Below are 23909 nucleotides of genomic sequence, written 5' to 3'. Positions count from 1 at the left end.
AACGTAAGATCTATCCTCTTAGCGAACTTTTAAGTATACAATACAGTATTATTAATTATAGGCCCTATGTATAAACACTTAATGTATTTTAGTTTCCTAATTTTACTGAAGAGGAAACCAAGAATCAGAGAAGATAAGTGACTTGACCAAGAACAAGCAGTGGGTGGGTATATGTGTGTGGGTGTCTGAGGGGAGGCATTGGCATTCGAACCCAAGTCTATCTGGATTAAAAGTCTGGGCTCTTTACCGCGATCTCATGTATAAAGGAGTCACACTGTTAGTTTCTTCCAGTCCTGTCACACTATCTTGTGAACATCTGTTTCTGGCCACAAAGGGGTCCAGGAATAAATGGGAATGCCTGTGTTAATCAGAGACATTCAACCCAGACAGAGGTGATAAGTGTGTACCACACCATACCTGCTGTTGACACATCTCTGTTTTTGCACCTAGTATCTGGTACTGGACATCATTTTTACCCATCTCTCTTCTGGAAGCCAGTGAACTCCCAAAAGCGAGGATTGTGTGCTATCTTTGCATCCACAATGTTGTTTCTGGAACGTAGTAACAATTGATTCACATTTAAACTAAAAGAAATGAATGAATGAACTATTTCAGAACTAACTGTAAACTACTGCAAAGGACAAATGCTATGACTGTTAGTTGGTGGCATCATTTTGAGATTTGAACATATTTTAATCCAAACAGATGTTTTGTGTGTTACCCACCTATGTGTTGTTTTATTGAAATATATTTGACATATAACACTGTGTAAATTTAAGGTGTACCACTTAATAAGATTTTTTAAATGAAAATTATAAGCTGCAAAATAACTTTATAGGATTTTTTTTTTTTAGCTTCCTCTCATTACTGTGTTTCTCTGGTTCTCTTCTTCCTGCTATTATTTTTTTCTCCTGCTATAGTTTTGAGTTTTACAGATCCTTTCATTCAATATTCCATTCTCTTTCTTTTTTCAAATTACCAAGTGACTCTATTGCATCCCAAGATTGAAACAACAAGCTCTTAAAGGGAAAGTCAAAAATATTGACTTGTGGGCTTCCCTGGTGGCACAGTGGTTGAGAGTCCGCCTGCCAATGCAGGGGACACGGGTTCGTGCCCCGACCCAGGAAGATCCCACATGCCGCGGAGCGGCTGGGCCCGTGAGCCATGGCCGCTGAGCCTGCGCATCCGGAGCCTGTGCTCCGCAGCGGGAGAGGCCACAGCAGTGAGAGGCCCGCGTACAGCAAAAAAAAGAAAAAAAGAAAAAATATATATATATATAGACTTGCCATTCCTATGGCAGCTTTTAGGTTGAGTTTGGAAACAAAGTGCATTCATATAGAGAAACATGCATATGGTATATTCCAGATCTTTATCTGTGCAGAGAAAAATTTCTGACATCACTTTTCCAGAGGCTTTGGAAAAGAGGTTGGGAAGAAAGCTGTGGGGATTTAGAAGACACAGTAGAGTAGAATGGTTACAGGCATAAGTCAGGAAGCCCAGATCCTAGACTTCATTTCTAACCTACCATAAATTATTCAGCTGCTCTGGGTTTGAATGTGAAGTGAAGAGATTATACCAGATTATTTTTAAGGTCCCTTATGCCGGTTTCTCAACAGCAGCACTGCTGACACTTTGGATTGGCTAATTCTGTCGGGGGGAAAGGGGCTGTCCTGTGTATTGTAGGATACTTAGCATTTTCTCCAGCCTCTGCCCGCTAGATGCCAGTAGCACCCTGCACACACCCCAGTACCACAACCAAAAAAGGTCTCCAGACGTTGCCAAATGTCCCCTGAAGGGCAAAATCCCTGCCGGTTGAGAAACACTCGGTTAGAGCTTAATTCCATGACAATTGCTCTATTGCCAAGTAGCAACCTCTCCAATTCTTTCCACATTTTGTCAGACAGCCCAAATCTCTCTGCTTAGAAACACTGTATATTCTCCAAGTTCTGCTTTTCCCTAATTAAAGATGTATAAATCAGTTTTTACACGTACTACCTAGATATAGATTTAAAAATTGACCTCTAGGGCTTCCCTGGTGGCGCAGTGGTTGAGAGTCCACCTGCCGATGCAGGGGACACGGGTTCGTGCCCCGGTCCGGGAAGATCCCACATGCCGCGGAGCAGCTGGGCCCGTGAGCCATGGCCGCTGAGCCTGCGCGTCCGGAGCCTGTGCTCCGCAGCGGGAGAGGCCACAACAGTGAGACGCCCACGTAACGCAAAAAAAAAAATTGACCTCTAAACAGAGATAAAGTAAACAGATGACTGTAAAATATGTGGCAAAGGTTCTCCATCAAGAACATAAGCTCACGAATGGTAAAGAAGGACTTCGGACTTGAACTAGTTTTACACTAACATCATCATAAAAGTCACCTGTCAGGAAATAGGGAGAAGGTCAACATTTTCTTGGCTTTCTCATTTCCATTTTTGAAATATGCTTCTCCAAAACCCAAATGTAAACAGGCAAGTGAGTGTTTTATTTACATATTATAGTTAGATGTGAAAAACTTAGAATATACAATATATGCATTATCTTCTATTAAATATATTTTTGTAAAGTTACAGATATGTCTGTTTTTCTCATTCAGGAAAATAACTTGCTTACAATTAAAAAAATAAAAAGCTGTCCCACCTTAAATTCTAATTGCCTCATTTTTTTAGTAATTAGGTATTTAGCTTAACACAGATGTGTCATCTGATTGATATTGTTCTAGTGTGGTTTTTGTTTGTGCAGAATGGCGGCAAATTGCCTTTTGAGGGTTATAGAAACTGAAAAGAAGCAGTAAGTTGGAAAAAACCTCCCCATCCTTAGGCATTATGCACGGGGTAAGGGTATTCATCTTCATATTTTAATATGTATATCTAGTTACACCTTATATGTTCATAGAGTCCTTTTCCTTAAAGAGAGCTTTCAATGTACAAAAGATATACTCAGATTTGGTGCTGTTGAAACCCAGTGGTGAGAATCACATCGGCAGCCGATGTGATTTCAGAGTCAATCTTTAAGAAGGATGGTGTGGCGAAGAGCATGTAAGGGGTGGGAAGTGATCAGGCCTGTGAGGCAGAGCTGCCTTTGAGTTTGGCTCTGCCACGGCTAACTGCTGACTTTGGACCGGCAGCTAAACGTTATTTAGCTAGACTGCAATTTCTTTAATGTATAATTAGGTCAGAAGGACCTCTAGTGACCGCTCTAACTCCCATTCCCTCTGTATCCCTAACTAAAAAGTCACTTAACATATATTCACCCCTAGTTTTTATTTCTCTGCCTTCCTCAAACTTCTTTACTGTTATCACAACCTGAGATGTTGGAACTGAGACATAATTAAATTTCATTTTCATTCTGTGTTTAAATAATTCCAGAGCTCCCTTTCATATTACAATTTCTACGTCTTCAGTTCTTTATTCTGAGTCATATTTCTCATGATTTTGAGTAAAATTTTTCAAGAAAAGTAGACACATAATATATTTTCTGAGATGCTGTGTATCTGAGAAATTCTTTCTGTTGGCTTTATTCACATGAACATCAATTTATCTAGGTACGGGGTTCATGCATCCTCAGTAATGTTCGTTTTTTCTCAAGTCACAAAAATTGCTCCATTTTCTTCTCACATTTACTCTTCTTTCAATTGACACACTTAAAAAAAAATAAAACTAAGAACTTTTTTCATTCCATATCCCTAAATTCCATAAGAAGAGGGTACACTCTATTCTGTTCACAACGGAATACCCTGTACCTCACACAAGGCATAACGTAAGTGGGCACTGAAAAATAGGTTTGAATGACCTGCTTCCCTCTCATTTATTCTTGTTTATTATTTACCATGACTCTTCTCTGACATCCATATCCCGTCTTTTCTCTTGTTTTCATCTTCATTTGTTTATCCTTTGCTATAAATTCCAGGCAGTCTCTCAACTTTGCCGTATCCACCACTGACTGTATTTTCTGCATTGTCAGCTCTGTTCTTTATTGCTTAAAAGAAGATTTACACCCTGCTGCTGAGTTTTCAGTTCTTTGAATTCTTTTCTTCTTAATCTCAGTCTGATACCTTCTCATCTTAGATTGTTGTGTTTTTATTTCATCCTGATTCTTTTTTTTATAATCATATTTTGTCAAATAGACTGTTCTTTACCAGTATATTCTGAGAATACCGGACAAAGATTTTCTAAAATTTTCCTGAAATAAATTCTCATCAGTGTTCATCCTTTAACAAGAAAAAATATATATTTCAATCTTATATATTTTCAATAGATTTCAAATATAGAGGTGACTAGAATTTAAAGGCAATTGGAAAGAAAAAATTAGCCTCAAGTCTAGTTAGAGTAAATGTGGTTGACAAGTGCCAGGACTGCCCTCTCCCCTAATATAAGTCATTCAGCTAATGGACTCCAGAAATTAAACAGGGGAGTTTGATTGGCCTAAGGTTTTTTACGATGCTGCTGTCATCAGTGCTGTAATTGCAGATTACAGGTTGAGTCACCACTTCATGTGAATAACTTATCAAATCACCTCCCTGAGAACAGACTTGAAGAAACACAAGGACATCTACTCTCTGTAGGAACTGGAGTAAAGGAGTTATTATCAAGAAAAGAGAAAAAATATGAAATCATTACATGGTACATCTTAAACGTGTACAATGTTACATGTCAATTATATCTTAATAAAACTGAAAAAATAAAATAAATTAAAAATATATAAAAATATAACAGTTAATAAGTATTTTTAAAAGAAAGGAGAGAAAGGTGTGTGTGGGGGGGGAAGGCTGATAAAAAGGGAAGACTGAGGACAGGAAGGACAAACTTGGTCCACTGAAGTGTCCCAGCAAAGTCAGTCTAATTCTTTTAAAAGTTTAAAAGTTTTCTGGATTGAATTAGCCAATTCCAGAAAGAGCTCTGAGAATGAAGGAACATGATACTTCTGCGGTTTTTCTACATGCATTAAAAATTTAAAGGAGCAAGGGGTAAGAAAGGAAATGCTGGTTGCCCAAATTATTCTTTGACACATATCCTAAATTTAATTTTTTTCAAGTATTTGTTGTACTGGATACAAATCTCTGTTTCTATACATGTCACAAACCCCCATTTCATGGCTATTCCTTCTATAAGTTTTCCATTTCAGTCACTTTGAGTAAGAGCTTACATGTGATCAAACTGACATCTGACACTTTTATAAAATTAGCCATATTTTCTTTTGAATTATATTTGAGGAGTAGATCATGTATGTATATATTTAATATGTTTGTCCTCCATAACGAGAAACAAATAGCATATCTTTTTGAGGAAAATCCTCAATACCATAAAACTGAGAAATCATCCCAGAAAGCTTTCCTTCCTTGTATTATCATCAAACCTTATTTTGGTTTGTCTTCTAGGTTGGGATGGAGGAGATCATACTTTGTTGTTGAACATGAAAAAATGTGACAGGAACCCTTTATATCTCCTTCTATAGATTCTTTACAGATTAAAAGAAAAATTTCAGCTTTCCCTGAGACAAGATAAAGAGAAAAATCAGGAGATCCACCTATCACCCATTGCATTACAGCCAGCACAGTCTGAGGCCAAGACAGCCAACAGTATGGTCCAACCTGAGCAGGTTCCAAAGGTACTGAATGTGGTCGTGGACCCTCAAGGCCAATACACTCCTGAGATCAAAGCCACCACCTCTGTCTGCCCTTCTCCTTTCAAAATGAAGCCCATAGGACTTCAGGAGAGGTAAGAGGTTTTACGGGATCCCCCTACATGTTGTTTTTGTTTTTTTTAAACACCTTTATTGGAGTATAATTGCTTTATAATGGTGTGTTATTTTCTGCTGTATAACAAAGTGAATCAGCTATACGTATACATATATCCCCATATCCGCTCCCTCTTGCATCTCCCTCCCATGCTCCCTATCCCACCCCGCTAGGTGGACACGAAGCACCGACCTGATATCCCTGTGCCCTGCGGCTGCTTCCCACTAGCTATCTATTTTACATTTGGTAGTGTATATATGTCCATGCCACTCTCTCGCTTCGTCCCAGCTTACCCTTCCCCCTCCCGGTGTCCTCAAGGCCATTCTCTACATCTGTGTCTTTATTCCTCTACCGCTCTTATGTTCTTCAGACCTTTTTTAGTTCCCGTTGTTTTTGGTGTCTGCCCTTAGTGGGTAAGGTTGGTTCAGTGGGTTGTGTAGGCTTCCTGGTGGAGGGGACTGGTGCCTGTGTTCTAGTGGATGAGGCTGGATCTTGTCTTTCTGGTGGGCAGGACTGCATCCGGTGGTGTGTTTTGGGGTGTCTGTGACCTTATTTTGATTTTAGGCATCCTCTCTGCTAATGGGTGGGGTTGTGTTTCTGTCTTGCTAGTTGTTTGGCACGGGTTGTCCAGCATTGGAGCTTGCTGGTTGTTCAGTGGAGCTGGGTCTTAGCGTTGAGACAGAGATATCTGGGAGAACTTTTGCTGTTTGATATTACGTGGGGCCGGGAGGTCTCTGGTTGACCAATGTCCTGAACTCGGCTCTCCCACCTCAGAGGCTCAGGCCTGACACCCGGCCAGAGAACCAAGACCCTGTCAGCCACTCAGCTCAGAAGAAAAGGGAGAGAGAGAAAGAAAAAGAGAAAGGGGGGGGGGAGAGAGGGAGGGAGGAAGGGAGGAAGGAAAGAAAGAAAAGAAAGTTATTAAAATCAAAAAAATCTTTTAATTGTTAAAAATAATAAAAAAAAGAGAAAGAAAGAAGAGAGCAACCAAACCAAAAAACAAATCCACCAATGATAACAAGTGCTAAAAGTTATACTAAAAAAACAACAACAAAACAGGCAGACACAACCCTAGGACAAAAGGTAAAAGCAAAACTATATAGACAAAGTCACAAAGAAGCATAAACATACACACTCACAAAAAGAGAAAAAAGAAAAAATATATTTTGTTTTTAAAAAAAGGAAGAGAGCAACCAAATCAATAAACAAATCTACCAATGATAATAAGCTCTAAATACTAAATGAAAACAAACATAAAACCAGAAACAAATTAGATGCAGAAAACAAACCCCAAGTCTACAGTTGCTCCCAAAGTCCACCTCCTCAATTTTGGGATGATTCGTTGTCTATTCAGGTATTCCACAGATGCAGGGTACATCAAGTTGATTGTGGAGATTTAATCCACTGCTCCTGAGGCTGCTGGGAGAGATTTCCCTCTCTCATCTTTGTTCGCACAGCTCCTGGGGTTCAGCTTTGGATTTGGCCCCACCTCTGTACGTGGGTTGCCTGAGGGCGTCTGTTCTTCGCCAAGACAGGACGGGGTTAAAGTATCAGCTGATTCAGCGACTCTGGCTCACTCAAGCTGGGGAGAAGGAGGTGTACGGAATGCAGAACAAGCCTGTGGCAGCAGAGGCTGGCGTGATGTTGCAACAGCCTGAGGTGCACTGTGTGTTCTCCTGGGAAAGTTGTCCCTGGATCACGGGACCCTGGCAGTGGTGGGCTGCACAGGCTTCTGGGAGGGGAGGTGTGGACAGTGACCTGTGCTTGCACACAGGCTTCTTGGTGGCTGCAGCAGCAGCCTTAACGTCTCATGCTAGTCTCTGGTGTCCGCGCTGATAGCCACAGCTCATGTCCATCTCTGGAGCTCGTTTAGGCGGTGCTCTGAATCCCCTCTCCTCACGCGCCCAGAAACAATGGTCCCTTGCCTCTTAGGCAGTTCCAGACTTTTTCCTGGACTCCCTCCCAGCTAGCCATGGTGCACTAGCCCCCTTCAGGCTGTGTTCACACAGCCAACCCCAGGTCTCTCCCTGGGATCTAACCTCCAAAACCCAAGCCTCAGCTCCCAGTCCCAACTCCTCCCGGCGGGTGAGCAGACAAGCTTCTCAGTCTGGTGAGTGCTGGTCGGCACCGATCCTCCGTGCGGGAATCTCTCCTCTTTGCCCCCCACACCCCTGTTGCTGTGCTCTCCTCCGCGGTCCCGAAGCTCCCCCCCTTCGCCACCCGCAGTCTCCACCAGTGAAGGGCCTTCCTAGTGTGTAGAAACCTTTCCTCCTTCACGGCTCCCTCCCACTGGTGCAGGCCCTGTCCCTATTCTTTTGTCTCTGTGTTTTCTTTTTTCTTTTGCCCTACCCAGGTACGTGGGGAGTTTCTTGCCTTTTGGGAGGTCTGAGGTCTTCTGCCAGCATTCAGTAGGTGTTCTGTAGGAGTTGTTCCACATGTAGATGTATTTTTGTTGTATTTGTAGGGAGGAAGGTGATCTCCATGTCCTACTCCTCCGCCATATTGAAGGTCCCTCCTCACTTTTTTTTTTTTTTTGTAGAGTATTCACCAACTGAAAAAGATAGAACTAGAGATGATTGGCATATTGGGTAGAACCCTAACCTTAACCAAATAAACACCAGGAGGAAGTAGTCTTTCTTGCCGCCTAAAAGAGTCTTGCTCTGTTATCAATAATCTTTTAGTCACATCTGATTTTCATAAGCTGGTATAGACCCAAGCCGAGTCTTCATCAACTACAGGACAACTTCTATAACCATTTAATCTTGTTTAATCGTCATCAAAACTCTGGTAGATAGAAAGACTGGAAATAAACTTAGAGTCTTTCCCACCAAAGACCACATTCTTTGTAGTAAGGTAGAAGGAGTATATACCACAAATTAATTTTTATAAAGTTTTCCCTCTGCTTCCTTTGAGCAAAACAAACAGTAAATATCTCAAGCTTCATGACATTATCTTTGTTGCCTTACCTGCCTTTGTGATGTACTTACACTGATACATTCTCATTTAAAGCAAATTTAAATAGGAAAACTAGAATATGCAAAATGTTTAAATGAGGGGCTAATTCTTTGCTTCCCCAAAATATTAAGCAAAGCTTTCCCATGGTATGTCTTAAAATAAGAAGCTTCATGTTTATATTTAAAATATGATTGGTATTATATCCAACATTGCACATCAGGGTAGTGGGGAACTAAGAGCTTCTCAGGGTACTCTCCCAGGTTCATTCTCCACTTATTTTCCTGGATCTCCATTTTCTGTCACTGTCCTTGTTGTTGCCTTAGGTTTTTAGATCATGTATACACATTTTTATTATATTTTCCATCACATGCACGTACACACACAAACACACACACCCCATATATCATTTCAGAAAATATAGTTTGGGGCTTTAAGAACTGCAAAAGACCAAGTGGGTAATTCAAATTTCTTTGAAAGTATTGTCAAAGAATAATGAATGAAGTGAAAAGAAAGGGATTTGTTGCAGTGATCTCCAAAGTTCTATAAAAGGAGAACACTTTGACTCCATAATGGAAGGGAAATGGAGAACAATCAAGTCATCCTTCCTACCTCCTTCCCCAAAAGACTTTTTGGTTTCCTTATGAATCCATGAGTCTACATGGACCATTCTCTTACTTGGATGCCACCAAATTGCTGTCTCAGCTGCAGTCTGGAAAGGTAGACAAGATGGACTTTCTCCCTAAGGCCAACTAGGAGTCAGGAGAACTGGACTCCAGACCCAGCTCTGCCATTTTTGGTTTGAGTGGCTTCAGATGAATCATTCACCTATCTGGGCCTCGTTTTTCTTCTTCTGTAATATGAAGGGGTTAAACTTGACTTCTTCACTTCCTTCAGGCTCTTTTACTCTTGTTACCTAAATTAGTTTCATGCCTTTATGTTTGCTTCAAAGAGAAACCTTGAAGCAGGCATCTGAGTACTGGTGGTGTAGCAAGGGCAGGGTGGCAGAAAAGATCTGCTCAGATGAAAGTGATAAGAGGGTCACTTTCTACAGATGATTTAAATATGATCATAAAACTGACTGAAAGTCAGACTAATTTTTATTATCATCATGCACCACCAATTCTGAGCAAAGTCAGTGGTTCAGTCCTTCGGGGAGTACCTATTCCCAGCATCCTGCCCTTCATAGGCTACTGCTGGGCATGTTTGAATTACGAGGAACATAAGGTTAAGTATCCATTAATTCATTTAAATGAAGTGAATGTTTGAGAAAGGAGAGCACAGGGATGGTGTCTTGCTCATCTTTTGGTCCACATGGGAGACTGTAGAGAGTAAGTGTGTGATCAGTGTTAAGTGGATTCCCTACGCCCTGGTCATCCCCACCCATCACCTCCCACTTCCTTCCTGCCTCAGAGCAGGAGAAAGCTCTTCTTTCCACAAGGGCTCCATGTCCTTTCCTCCCAACGCTGATGACTACTCCATCAAATTTCTTCCTCTATGTTCAAGTGCAACCTTTTTGCTAATGCTATACCCTCAGCATGAAAATGGTTCTCTCTGGTATCAAAGAAACTCCCTTAATGCAATTCCTCCTATGGTCTTGTCTTCTCTTCCTTGTTCAGATGTGTCTTAAATGAGCAGAGTTTATTTGGTGCCTCATCGGTCTTCTTCAGGTCCTGCATCCACTGTTTCTCTCACATATGCTTGCCAAGTATATCAATGGTATAACCACCAAAGTCAAAGCACACGTTTCGTTTCTTTTCACATCCAACCCTAATGCTTACTTCCTCTTTGAAACTCTCTTTCTTTGGCCTCCAAGACATTACTTTTCCGGTTCTTGGGTGGTTACCTTTAGGCACACACACACACTCCTTTCTCCCCTTAACTTCAGAGTTTTATCAAACAGGTAGATTGAGCTGGAGGTACTCCTTTAGGAATCAACCATGTAAAAGGCAGTAAGAGAAGAAGAGGCTGTGGTTGGATTACCCAGAAAGGAGAGAAGCGGTCCTGGGGTGAGCAGTAGAAGTGATCAATGGGCAAGGAATATGGAGAGGGTAATTCAAACATCACTTTCTCTTGTAAGCCATTACCTCCTTCCCTTCTTCCTGTAGCCCACCTACCAACATGGATTCAGCTCGGTCTCCTCCATTCCTCTCTACCCGAGTCCCATAGCCTTGTGTGCATACAGGATTTATAAACTTCTTAGGTATAGGTAAAATTTTCATTTACTAATCTGTCTTACCCTGTAAACTCTAAGCTTCTTTAGGGCACATACATGATTGAATTGTCTCTTTGTCTCTTTCATATAGAACATAATTCCTAAAAAGCAAGAGCTCCTGGAAATAAATGCTTAAATGAATGAATGAGTGTTATAGTGAATAATTCTCAGGTTAACGGCCAGTAGTTGTAGGGAAACACTTTGCTTATTCCACCATCCCTATTTTCACCCTGCTTTTCTACCATAATTCCCTTGCTAAGATGACATAGTGATGAGTTTTAAGAGTGATAAAAGATGAGAGACATACAGTGTTCCATGTAGTAAGAAAACTTTCATGAGAGTTTTAAGCCTTAAAACTTAATTTATGTTTATATGTTCTAATGGCGCTTTGAAAATAGCCTTGTGTTTTACAGCCTTCCATCTCCTGATCCCGGAGTGAAATAATAATCCTCTGTTTATTGCATGAAAGTCTGGCTTCATTAAAATCACCATGAGACCATAAAGGCTGTATTATGAGTCATTTGTCCCCAAAAATCTTTTGGGTCATGCCATATAAATCTGTCATCCCTGATGGAGAGAATGTATTACTCTGACATAATTGATAATAAAACATAATTTTAAATTAAAATTAAATAAGAGAAAATATAGACTTATTGCATATGCTTAACTGAGTACAAAGGATATACCCTGAAAGTTCTGAAGATTAAAGAATTATAAGGTGAGGGACAGAGCAGTCCCCTCATTTCTCCCTATTTCCAACTAGTCACCAGGTCATACTGATTCTTGCTACTTGGATTTTCTCATTATCAATTCCTCTCTTTGTAACCATCACTCTGGACCCAGCTGTCATTAGCTTTATATTTGAATTATTATGTCTTATGATTATAAAAATGACATCAGGACTAATGGTGTTAGATATTTCACATGTATTACTTTATTTCATCTTTTCTGTCTGACCTAATTCTTTTCTCTCCCTCAATTCATACTATACACTCTTCAGATTTATCTCGCTATAGGAATACTTGCATTATGTTCTGTTGCTGTGTAAAAATCCTCAATAGCTCCCCTTTGCCTATAGGATAAGGCACAGAATACCTTGCTGAGCCTCAGAGGTCCTGTACCATCTGGCTCTGATCATTCTCTCCAAATCTGTTTGCCACTCTGCCCCCAAATAAACCCTCCAGTCTGTTCTCAGTGTGTCATGTCCCTGTCCACATGTACACCTTTGTTCACCTAGCTCCTCTTCAGCCTTCTTATATCTCTCTCTAGTCTCCAAATCCCAACACGAAACATACCTTCTACCTTTGTCCATGACACCTACCGAAGCCCATGGTGATTTTTAACACCTCTGAATTTTCACATGTACCGCTCCTCTAGTAGTGATTTTTTTTTTTTTTTTTTTTTTTTTTTTTTTTTTTTTGTGGTACGCGGGCCTCTCACTGTTGTGGCCTCTCCCGTTGCGGAGCACAGGCTCCAGATCACAGGCTCAGCGGCCATGGCTCACGGGCCCAGCCGCTCCGCGGCATGTGGGATCTTCCCAGACCAGGGCACGAACCCGCGTCCCCTGCATCGGCAGGCGGACTCTCAACCACTGCGCCACCAGGGAAGCCCTAGTAGTGATTTTAATTAAAGAATAATTTAGAAAGGGACTGAAACTGGTTTCTGATGGATTGTCCTGTCCCTTCACCAGCTTGTGAGAATCTTAAGGACAGGTACAGGCTCAAGATATTCTTGTGTGTTCCATGGTTCCTGTAAGCCTGATACATTGTAAACACTTGAAAAATATTATGGAGTTAATTCATTAATGCTCCTTTACATCTGAGGATCTCATATATTTATTTTTTTTAATTCCATAAAAACAAATAGCCTAATGATAAACTACAGTGCTGAGTCTCTGTGCTAATGTTACTTGACATTTACTAAATAAGTGACTCAACAGGTTAATTAAGTCCTTTTGGTATAGCTTTCCTAATCTACAAAATAGGTATGATAATATCTGTTCCACCTTTTTTCAAAGGGTACCATAGAATTAACAAGCAATATAAAATGGTATTGTGCCTCTGAGAAGGAAAAGGAACGTAAATCTAGTACTCTTTTCGTTTTTTATTCTCTGATTCCATTCCACAAGCCTATACTCGGTCAGTTATATTTTTGAACTCAGGAACAGGGAAACTTTTTTTAAACTGAATTGATACAGTTGAACCTGCCATTTGACATAATAAATATTTTTTAACTGTCAATTGACTTACAGGTTTTCTCATCCTGTTTATAAATTGGGCCATTTAATGTTATTTAATAACTATTAATACCAAATTAAATCTATTCTCATCTAACAGATGAACTTATTTCCCATAGTGAGTCCATGAATTTGGGAAACACATTCAGATGACTGCTCCACACCTACTCCATGTATAACTTGGAACTTGTTTGTTCATCTGTGATGAGAAGAATAGCACATGCCCTGCACAGTTCTTGTGACAGTTAAGCCACACAACAAATGTCACATGGCTGGCATAGCAGGAGGCCACAGTTAGCTCCTGTTCCTTGTTCTTTTGTCCCATTCCTGTCCTCCTCAAATTCCTCACTTGTCACTCTCAAGGGAACTGTACTTTTATAGCTGGCTTTTGCCAGCTTCCAAATGCCCAGTAAACAAGAGATCACATTCAGACCCTAGAACGACACATTTTCTTCCGTAGGAAGACAGAGAACTTGTACATATGAGTTTCTGCAGATTTCCCCTTTAGGCTACTGTATGACTAATAGCCAATTTTATGGAAAGGAAATCAACAGGTAGATTCACATTATTTCCTCATTTTTCTCATCTGATTTTTTATTGGAGGTAAAAAGCAAGCAAAGACAATTAGAGAACCGTCCAGAAAGGAGGGGTGGCCTCATTATAACAAGGCAGTTTCACTCCTGACTTAAATTTGCCTCAGAAATCAGTGAGTGTGCCAGTAGGAATATGGCATAAATGGAGGTTTTCTTCCTATCATAACCAAGGCCTCCCCAGGCCCCCAAGGGTTGCTGATACCCAATGAGCAATCATTCTCTAACTTTTCTTTACACTGTACCATAACATGCTTTGTTTTGGTGTCCATAAATACGGTGCAAGTGATGATACAGCACCCAGGTATGTGAGTTGAAAGGTTTTCTTAGGGGTTTCAACCTGGCGGAGCCTGGGAGATTTCTGTCGCAGCCAGAAAGATGTCTGCAGTGGCGGAAGCAACCTAAGCTCAAAGCCTCTGTTTACTGTAATTTCCTCCAGGCAAGGGGCAATGTCCTGACCTCTGTCCCCTGCTCTCCCTAGCAGAAAAACATTTCAGTGCTCAAAAATTTTAACTTAGGCGATATATACTTAACTGTTCCTCAACTGATCTCCCTTTGGCTATATCAGTACGGGAAAGAGTGTAGAATGCATACAACTGAATATGAGGGTACAAAGCATACAAAATACTCGGGAAATTAAAATCTGTATTCACGAAATGGACCCATTGGTGAAAAATGGATTCAACGCCCTCATTTTCTGTCATGTGAAACTGAGACCCAGAATCTCCTCTTTTAGGTGTTAGGTGAGGTTCCCCAAAAGTAGCCTGAGACGAGGATTCTTGTCCCAAGTGATTGGAGAGGAAGGTTCCAGGAGAAGCCTAAAGGAAAGTAAGGGAAGCAAAACAGAGGAGACGAAGCCAAGCAAAGAGGTGATTTCTACTGACGTCTGGCCTCAGGCTGATCACACAGGGAGAGATGGAGCATGAGTTGTTCCACCTTGTGGCCAGTGGGCGGGGCATCTGTACCCCATGTCAGTCAGCCATTGACGTCAGGCCACCTGGGGATGGTGGAGGCATAACTTCCCAGGCACCTCTGGACTAGGCCACTCTCAACAGCCAAGGGTGATTTCTCCAGAGAAGTGGCAGCTGTGTGCCATCCATGGCCAATACTCCCAGCAACAGTGGAGGGGAACCAGCCCGGTAAAGGTGATCTAGGTGGGACACCAACAGCTTTACTACACTTACCACAGGTTACAACACTAGTTATAACAGTTTATATTCTAGGTTTCCTTGATCTTTCCAGGCTGTTATGCACATGCAACATAGCCTCCTTCAGACAAACACCGTTCATTCTAGCGAAACCTATGACCCACACCATGCAACACAGTCTATCAACCACAGCTTGTTTTCTCAGCCTGACAGTATGGGGATCATAACGTAGCAAACAACCATTTAGAAGTCAATCCTACTGAACGCCAAGTAACATCACTAAAAGTAACAACTCGATAAGATGTAGTGACCCTTTACGTGCCTTATCGCATTTAATCCTCACAAGGGACTTATTATCCCCTCCTTACAGTGAGGAAACTAATGCTCAGAGAGTTTACGTTATTGCTGAAATAACGGAATAGTAAATTACCGGGGGTGTGAGGCTGACAATAGACTTTGAACCCAAGCAGTCTGGCTCCAGAGGCTGTACTCCTAACTAGCCCTATATTGTTGGGGGGCGGGAGCACATTCCCATCTTTTATGGAAAATAAGTGAAAAATACATTACAAATCAATATGTTTAGTAAGTAGGCACATCATGTTGTGTCATGCTGTTATTCCTCTCAGCAAATTTCACGTTTGGCTTTCAGAATGTTTTTCAGATTTTTTTTTTAATTTTTAAATTTAATTTTATTGATTTTTTTATACAGCAGGTTCTTATTAGTTATCTATTTTGTACATATTAGTGTATATATGTCAGTCACAATCTCCCAATTCATCCCACCACCACCACTCAGATTCTAAGTCAAGTAGAATTCAGTTTTATTATTTATGTATATATGTATGTATTGGCTGTGCTGTGTGTCTTGTGGGAGCTTAGTTCCCCGAACAGGGATTGAACCCGGGCCCTCGGCAGTGAAAGCATGGAGTCCTAACCACTGGACCACCAGGGAATTCCCCTAGAATTCAGTTTTATGAGGTAGTTTTAAAATACTCAAGGCAGTTAAACATTTCATGGCCAGTCTAGAAGCTCACTGTTGGTCTCAGTTTTTTCTTGCACTTGGTTGCTCCTGTTCTAGAGACCAGGTGCCACTCCAACACAAAGGACCAAGATGGCGGCAAACATGGATATAGTAAAGAAAGCGGAGAGAAAGACATGAGGCAATAACCCAGAAAACTCAAGTTGAAAACTGTTCTCAAGGATTGTGGCAGGGAGGTCTCTCTATTGTTCAAACAGCCCGGATAATAACTGAGCCCATGTCGCTGTGTGTGTGTAGTGGACAGGGGACGAGGGAGGGCACATGTCCATGCTCCTCCAGCAAGCTGCTGCCCATGCGTGGGAAGAGAGAACGCATAATAAAAGCTAACGTATTGACTGCTCATCTACCACATGCCAACCACCAGGCTAACATATTATCTCATCCACTCTTCACAACACCCCTTGAGGCAGGTACTATTTTTATGTCCTTCTTGCAGGTGAGCTAACAGAGACCTAGAGAGATTGAATATCATGCACAGTGTCACAAAGAAATAAAGATGGAGTTGACGATTCAAATCTGGACAGCCTGGCTCCGAAATCTGCACATATCCACTCTGTCCTACTTCCTCCTAGATGATACAGATGATAACATTTTAAGCTTCTCTTATTTTATAATCATATCTTTATAAAATATTTTTATGGGGATGTCCAGATTTGGGGAAGCATTGGAAACATACTCCAACCCTGCATTAATGGTGTACCTCAAGCTGTTTTCTTCTTTATGTGTAGGATAGACACAATTCCATTTTTATAAAGGTGGATTGGAGTTCTGAAGGGTTAGAAAAAAACTTTAAATGGTTCTTTTATTATTTAAAAAAAAAACACTGGGATTGAAAAAATGGAGGCAAAGGTTTTAAATCTGCCTAAAAATTTATGGCAAATGAGACAAAAGGTAATAGTGGTAAATGAAAGAAATGACAGTGGATACAACCCAGGGAGAGTAGAGCAGAAATCAAGATGTATTTTTAAGGAGTTAAATGTAGCAAAGTTCTGCCTAAAAAGGTAAAAATTGGTCATTACTTATTGGCAAGCACAGACCTAGCTTCTCTCCAAGCAGACTGAAATGTTTGAGCCTTTGTGAGTAAGCCCCAAGAGTGCGGACCTGGAAGCAGCTCTAATAGCAATCACTGTAATAGCTCCTTTCCTCTCTCCACCTTCCTTCATTTCTCACTCGTGGCCCCTGGCAGAGTAACAGAAGTCCCATTGGGTCCTCTTACTACTATATCTTCCACCAGACCACCCATCACACAGGCTGCCTTGTCCTGAGATTCAAGCAGAAAGGGCTTCTCAGCACACCATCGCCCCCCATCCTTCAACATCCATGAACTTGCAACCTGATCCTGACACTGGCTTCCAGCTTTCCTAGGTGGTCTCCATGTCCACTCACGCTATGAGGGGCAAACTCCAGTTACCTTTTGGGAACTCTTAGAGCCATTCTGTAGCATATGACCTATTTTTAGAGAGAGTTATATGCTTCCCCTAGCTGCATGATGGTAGCATTTCTCCAGAGTTCTTGTCCTCACCCTAAAGAAGAGATTGTGCGGTATAATTGTTTGAGGTTCGTGTTCACCAATTCCTCTTCCCGTGATCAAATTAGAGTTTTACTGTGGATATTTCTAAATGCACTGCTTTTTAAAATTTTTATTTTATATTGGAGTATAGTTGATTAACACTGTTGTGTTAGGTGTATAGCAAAGTGATTCAGTTATACATATACATGTATCTATTCTTTTTCAAATTCTATTCCCATTTAGGTTATTACAGAATATTGAGCAGCGTTCCCTGTGTTATCTATTTTATATATAGTACTGTGTACGTGTCAATCTCAAACTCCCAATCTATCCCTCCCCACCATCCTTCCCCCACTGTAACCATAAGTTTTTTCTCTAAGTCTGTGAGTCTGTTTCTGTTCTGTAAATAAGTTCATTTGTATCATTTTGTTTTAGATGCCACATATAAGCGATATCATATGATATTTATCTTTCTCTAAAGTCAGAATTCAAGTCTTTGCTAGGGGACCATGTTCCAGATCTTGATGTACAGGTTGACTGGATTAGGTAGAATAGCTGTTTCTGTAGAAGCATTTTAATCAGGGCAGGCACAGACAGTTCCCAGAGTATTGGCTTCCTATTTGGGGAAAGACCAGCTCTGAATCTCAGTTACTGTGTCAGGAGATTTTTACCTTGTAGGCAGAGACGTTCGCTTTTGGAGTTATTTGAAACGTGTCATGAAGCTACAGCTCAGGGTCCCACTCTTTGCATTTAATGAACTGCTTGAACATTGTTTTCTTATGAAATGATGCTCCACTCTGTTCTCATCAGATTTTCCCAGCTGTTGATACATGACTCTGTAGCAAAACACTGAAAAATCACAGATCACCCATGGCAGATGACTTTAGCAAAATTATTTTTCAACTGATGGGTTTGTTTGGTTTTCACCTGTAAGTATATTACAAACATTAAAATGTCATCTCCATTGAGCAACGCACCATGATTATCTGGGTGTGATTTAAACATAGGTCAGGGCTCTGTTCTCATATGTTCTGAAGCCACCCCAGTTGAAGCCCATCTAATTGTAGTACTGTGTGGAAATAGTGCCCTCTAGTGGAGAACCGCATGTTGAAGCTGTTATTAGCTAGTTTCATACAGGGAAAAGGAAGCTGGCTCTAGTTTTTGTAAAAAATAAAAAACAATCCATAATGACTTTAATGTCCTCTCTGGCAGATGAAGCATGATCTCTTTTGGCAGATACTAGAGAAAAAGGTCTCAGCGTAGTGATGAAAGAGCTATAACTTGAGAAATAACAAATTGGTGTGAACGTTTTCAAATATGATGTGCTTTCTAAAATTGCTTAGCTTCCAATCACTTTCATGTCTCATTAAATCCACAAGTAATTTTAAGGACAGTGTGTCAAATGAAATTATTATTGCCTAGTATGTCTTATAATATATGAATCATTTTATTTAGGAGTCAATTTTTTTCCTAAGTCAGAGGTTTAAATACAAGCCTCAATAATTCTTCCCTTTCCCAAGCCTGCCTGCCTCATTTCTCATTTCCCACCTTTTCCCTCTTGAATCTGATTTCCCCACAAGGAGGTGTCTATAGCACAATGCCTGACACATAGTACATGTTCCATAGATATTTGTTAAGTCTCTATATGAAAAAAGGAACAAGTTCTTAAAATTAGGTCCATTTTATGGAAAGAAATGCTTTTTAAAAAAAAAAGAAAGAAAGAGCAGATGATCCCTATCATCACTCCACTGCCCTACAGAGAGAAGTCTCTGGTGCTGCCTGGCCTCACGAGCCACCACGAGGGTCTCTGAGCTGCTCCTGTTGCCTGTCGTCGATAGCACGCTGCACCACAGGCCACTAAGGGGAGCTTAAAAACCTTCGTTCTCCTGCTCTGAGTATGGTCTCCTGATTGATTAGTTTTACTCTTGTTATGTTTTATTTGCTGTTGAATTTTGGCTCCTTTAAAGTTGAGATAAACACTTTAAAGGCTGGTTTAAAAAGTAATTAATTTTAAGTTAGCATCTTGTTCCTAAATCTCTATCCAGGCGACTATTCTTCTCCTGAGAGAATCCTTAGTCTACCTAAGGATTCTGAGAAACACAGTGGAATTTTTAAACCTACCTTAAGCAATAATGTGAGTAGAAGTGATTGAGTGCTAAAGGATCTATGAGAGTGAATACGTTAGAAGTATAGCAAAGACCTGCTGTATAGCCTGAAGGAATAGACCTCCAATGTGTATCCTTGGCCACATTAGTCTCTGATGGACACTCAACACTGCATCCTTTTTACAGTCTGTCTTTTTCCAATCAGCTCTCTTTCTCGTTGCTCAAAGCAGCTTTTCCAGATCTGTACTATTCTTAAATTCCCTTTCCTGACCCTACAAATACCTACACACACACACACACACACACACACACACACGCACGCACACACACACACACACACGTTGAATCTCTTAAGAGCTCATTCATCTGTTTTCTGACTTCCTTGTTCCACACATATAGTTGGGGTTCTTTAAATATTGGTTAAATGATCCAACGTTAGCCTCAGTCATCTGTTTCAGCTCTGAAATGTCCATTTAGTTCTAGAAAGCCCCAGGGCAGGGGAAGCTGCTCACTTCGTGTTTCATTCCTGGGTGCTTACTTTCTCCAACCACTTAATGTGACCAATGAATTTTTAAAAGTTTTTTAGGCCTGTCTGCTCCTGGTTAATGAAGAGTCTTGTAAAATTAAAGAGGGTCTATCCTGAACCTGTTATTACAGCACAAATATGCATCAAGACATTTGAGCAAGAAGCATCATGCAGCTGAATGGTTCCACATTTGTAAAATAATGGTTTAGAAATCTAGACAGAGGTCTCAGATAACAAGATTTCAAGTTTCTCCAGAAGAGGCAAGATTTCTTCATCTTTGAACATTATGTAGAGCTTTGTACGGGTGACTCTCCTTATCCCTGCCTTTACTTTCCTATTAGGCATTTTAAAACGTCCACCTTCTTTTTTTAAAAAAAACAATCATGAACATTTTGCAGAGGGAAGACTCTTCCAGCCACCTTCTTGTTCCAGATGATCCTTATAATCTTGACCTTGGTGATAAAGGCTTGATTTGCCATCATTGCTCTGTTTTATTTCACTTTTTAAACCAGCCTTTACAGTGTATTATCTCAACTTTAAAAGTGTTCTATTGCCCACTCCATCCTCATAATTCATGGAGTGTTAAATATATCGGAAAAAATCCTATTTTAGCCAAAATCTGTATAAGGGAAGGGCTTAGGTACTGGAGCAGTTCAGAGTAGAGTGAATTGCCTTCCAGTTGAATGGGTGAGAATCAAAGAATGTAAGGAATAAAGTATTATGCATATACTAGATGTTGGGGGAGAATTTATGTATTTTGTTATTTGGGCAGATTGAGTCCAAGAGCTTGGTTGGTAGATATTTTGGAAGCATGTGCACAGAGATATTATTAGAGCACTTGGTTCCTGCATTAAATGTTGAATCCTTGAGAGCCGTGATGGACATGCTCAGCAAATACTTTTTTAAGAAGTGGTGACCCAAAGATTTCTAATTTAAATATCCTTCCATATATGACCTGTAGGGGGAGCACGGAAACAACAATATACCCTGAAAGTGAAAATCTGCTCCTCTTGTGTGTGACAGAAATTCCCAAGCTCGGCTGTACATCCTCTGCAGTGATACCAGTGAAATCAAGGGTGGGGAGGGTGTCTCATGAAATCTTGAATATGGTGTCAGGAGTCTCGCTGAAATACGTTTGTTACGTGTCATCCAGCCCCGAGGTGGGAGGGTATGCACAAAATCAAACGGCATTAGATTGCCAAGAGCCTAAAAATATTAATAAGTAAAATAATTAAAACATGGCTTAAACATGATTATTTGACCCCAGACATTATTCTTCAAAATACTAAACTGTGTAATTCAGTAAATGAAACCGTAGGCTCCGTGGGATAAGGATAATGTCTTACATCATTTTTATTCATATTGTCTATCAAGGTGCCTGGGGCACATTAGACCTTAATAAACACTGAATCCCCTCCCTCATTCCCACTTGCTGTTGGTGGCAGTGGTCGTGGTGGGCATGGTGACAGTCTGGAAGTAGGTGGTGGTATAGTAGAGCTCTAGGGGCTTCTTGAAAATTCAAAAATACAACATTTTAGAGTTGAGAAGAACCTTAGAGCAGGGGTTCCCAAACTTGATTTTATATCATCCTCCCCTAGAGATATTTGTAAAATTTCTAAATATTCTAAATAGAAAAAAAAATTTTTTTTTCTATCTAGATAGAATTTCTAGATAGAAAATATTCTAGAGTCAAAACAAACTCAAATCTTTACCTCAATAGCTCTGGAGCAGAGTTGAGGAAACAGATATGGATATAGATATAGATATATACATGATAGATATACATCAATATAAACACATACGTATATATTTTAAAATATATACATTTAAATGCATATATTCAAATATGTGCACATTTCCATACATGTATTTAAGTGCCTGTGTATACTCAAATATACTTAAATTACTATATATTTACATATTTAAATCACTCACGTTTGAGAACCATGATCTTAGCAGTCCTGGTCCAAATCCCGGGGATGTTCCTGTAATTATGCAGCTGGTGGCAGAGCTTCTGTCATGGAAAGAGTGGTCACACACCTTATTGGAAGCAGAGCTCTGAAGTTGAAATCTCATCAATTGCAAACCTGGAAACTTTCCCAATGATTGTCTAAACCCAGGTTCACTTTCGCCCCACACTCCCCCAATAGCTCTTACCTGCTCACTTAACACTGGGCTCCTGGAGCTGAATTTATTACTAAAATTATTCGGATCACAAGATGTGGGTGCCGGAACATGCCCTCCTTAGTGTTTGACTAATGAAAGAACTGAGACAAGGTTAAATGACTTGTTCACAAAGAGCTGTAAATCCTATGGGAACCATCTGTCAGAATTGGGTTCTTCATTGAATCGTGGCTGGATTCGTGGCTAGCTATAGGTTATTCCACATTTTGACCTAAATCAGTGGTTTTCAACTATGTCCCATAGCGCCTTAGTGGAGAGGTGGGCTGGAGGGGCCTGGGCCCTCCTCAGGCTCCCCAGTGAGCCCAGCTCTGCATACACTTGTTCTGCATATTGGCTTTGCAGGAAAGGTCTTCTTTTCTTTCTTAACCTAGAGCCCCAAGTTTTGAAAAGAGTTTGAAGACCACCAATATAATTGTTTCTTCAGATAGGGATAAACCTCTTCAGGTGGAGTCAGAGACCTGAGGGTGAACACAGGTCACGTTATGTTCTGGTACATGTGTCTTTCTCACACCCTGGCACTTTTGTGTTCATGCCAGTTGCTCTGTTTGGAAGAACTTTTCTATGACTCTTCGGGTCTGGTTCCTCTTTATTGGTGCAGTGAAGTAGCTAGACTATGTTCTACCCACCTATCATTCCCCTCAGTGTATCTGAGACATTTTTAGACTTTTCTAGGGCTGTTTACAATGAATATAAATCCAAAAATAATTCCTAGAAAAGCTGTTGCTTACTCTCAGATACATTTTTCATTGGCCACATGGAAACCTGATTGCAGTAAAAAAAGGTGTCTGATAATTTCTCTTAGAAGTTCTTGTATGAAGTTTTCTTTTATAATTCTTTACGGATTAACTTTAATATGTTATATATCATTTATGCTTAAAAGTTAATTATTCTGTTCTTTTATCCTTATAATCCATTCTAATGTTGGTATTTTACCTTATCATTATAATTAAAGTCTTCAATCACCTTTTCTCAAAAGTAATTCCGTTTTTTAATGTTCAGCAAAAATCTCTGTCCCGGAGGACTTTTGTATCAATAAGTGTCAGATGGCTTCCCTGGTGGCGCAGTGGTTGAGAGTCCACCTGCCGATGCATGGGACACGGGTTCGTGCCCCGGTCCGGAAAGATCCCACATGCCACGGAGCGGCTGGGCCCGTGAGCCATGGCCGCTGAGCCTGCGCGTCCGGAGCCTGTGCTCCGCAACGGGAGAGGCCACAGCAGTGAGAGGCCTGCGTACTGCAAAAAACAAACAAACAAAAATGAGTGTCAGAGTGTTCTAATCTTTTGAGAGAGGAAAAATGAGGACTAGGACCCAGAACTCAGTCTCGTCCAGCAATGGGGCCCTTAAAAATTTGTGAGACAGTTTCAAGTTTCCTTCTTCCACTATATTGCAGTCAGAAGCCAGCCATGTATGATCAAATATACAGCAATAATATGTGACATCTTTAACACTAGTAGGAATTTTAACATACGTATTCTTTCTACCAAAAACTGATCCCACCCCACCCCCATCTCTTCCCCACCTTCTCCCCTATATATACCAAAATTTTGGAAAAAAAAAAATAGAAAGGAGGAAATGGAAATAAATAGGAAGGAACCCTACTTTTTAAATGCAAGCTATCCCATGATGATAATAGTAATAACAGTTAACATTTTATCGAGCACTTCCTACATTCCAGCCAC

The 23909-nt window shown here is 40.5% G+C and overlaps 1 protein-coding gene across 6 annotated transcripts in view; it reads left to right on the top strand.

Annotated features, from left to right (window-relative positions):
- The window catches only part of PTPRR (protein tyrosine phosphatase receptor type R), a 254815-nt gene that overhangs the window by 153390 nt on the left and 77516 nt on the right, over nt 1-23909 (top strand). For all 6 annotated transcript variants that reach the window (XM_067697342.1, XM_067697340.1, XM_067697341.1 and 3 more), the window contains one exon: nt 5443-5705. In XM_067697342.1, the coding sequence (XP_067553443.1) occupies nt 5443-5705 (263 nt within the window). The remainder of the gene's footprint in view (nt 1-5442; nt 5706-23909) is intronic.

Source organism: Pseudorca crassidens, chromosome 11, assembly GCF_039906515.1.
Source record: "Pseudorca crassidens isolate mPseCra1 chromosome 11, mPseCra1.hap1, whole genome shotgun sequence".
In the NCBI taxonomy this organism is placed as follows: Eukaryota; Metazoa; Chordata; class Mammalia; order Artiodactyla; family Delphinidae; genus Pseudorca; species Pseudorca crassidens.
Note: the sequence above shows the minus strand (reverse complement) of the source record. Positions and strands in the feature narration are given on the sequence as shown.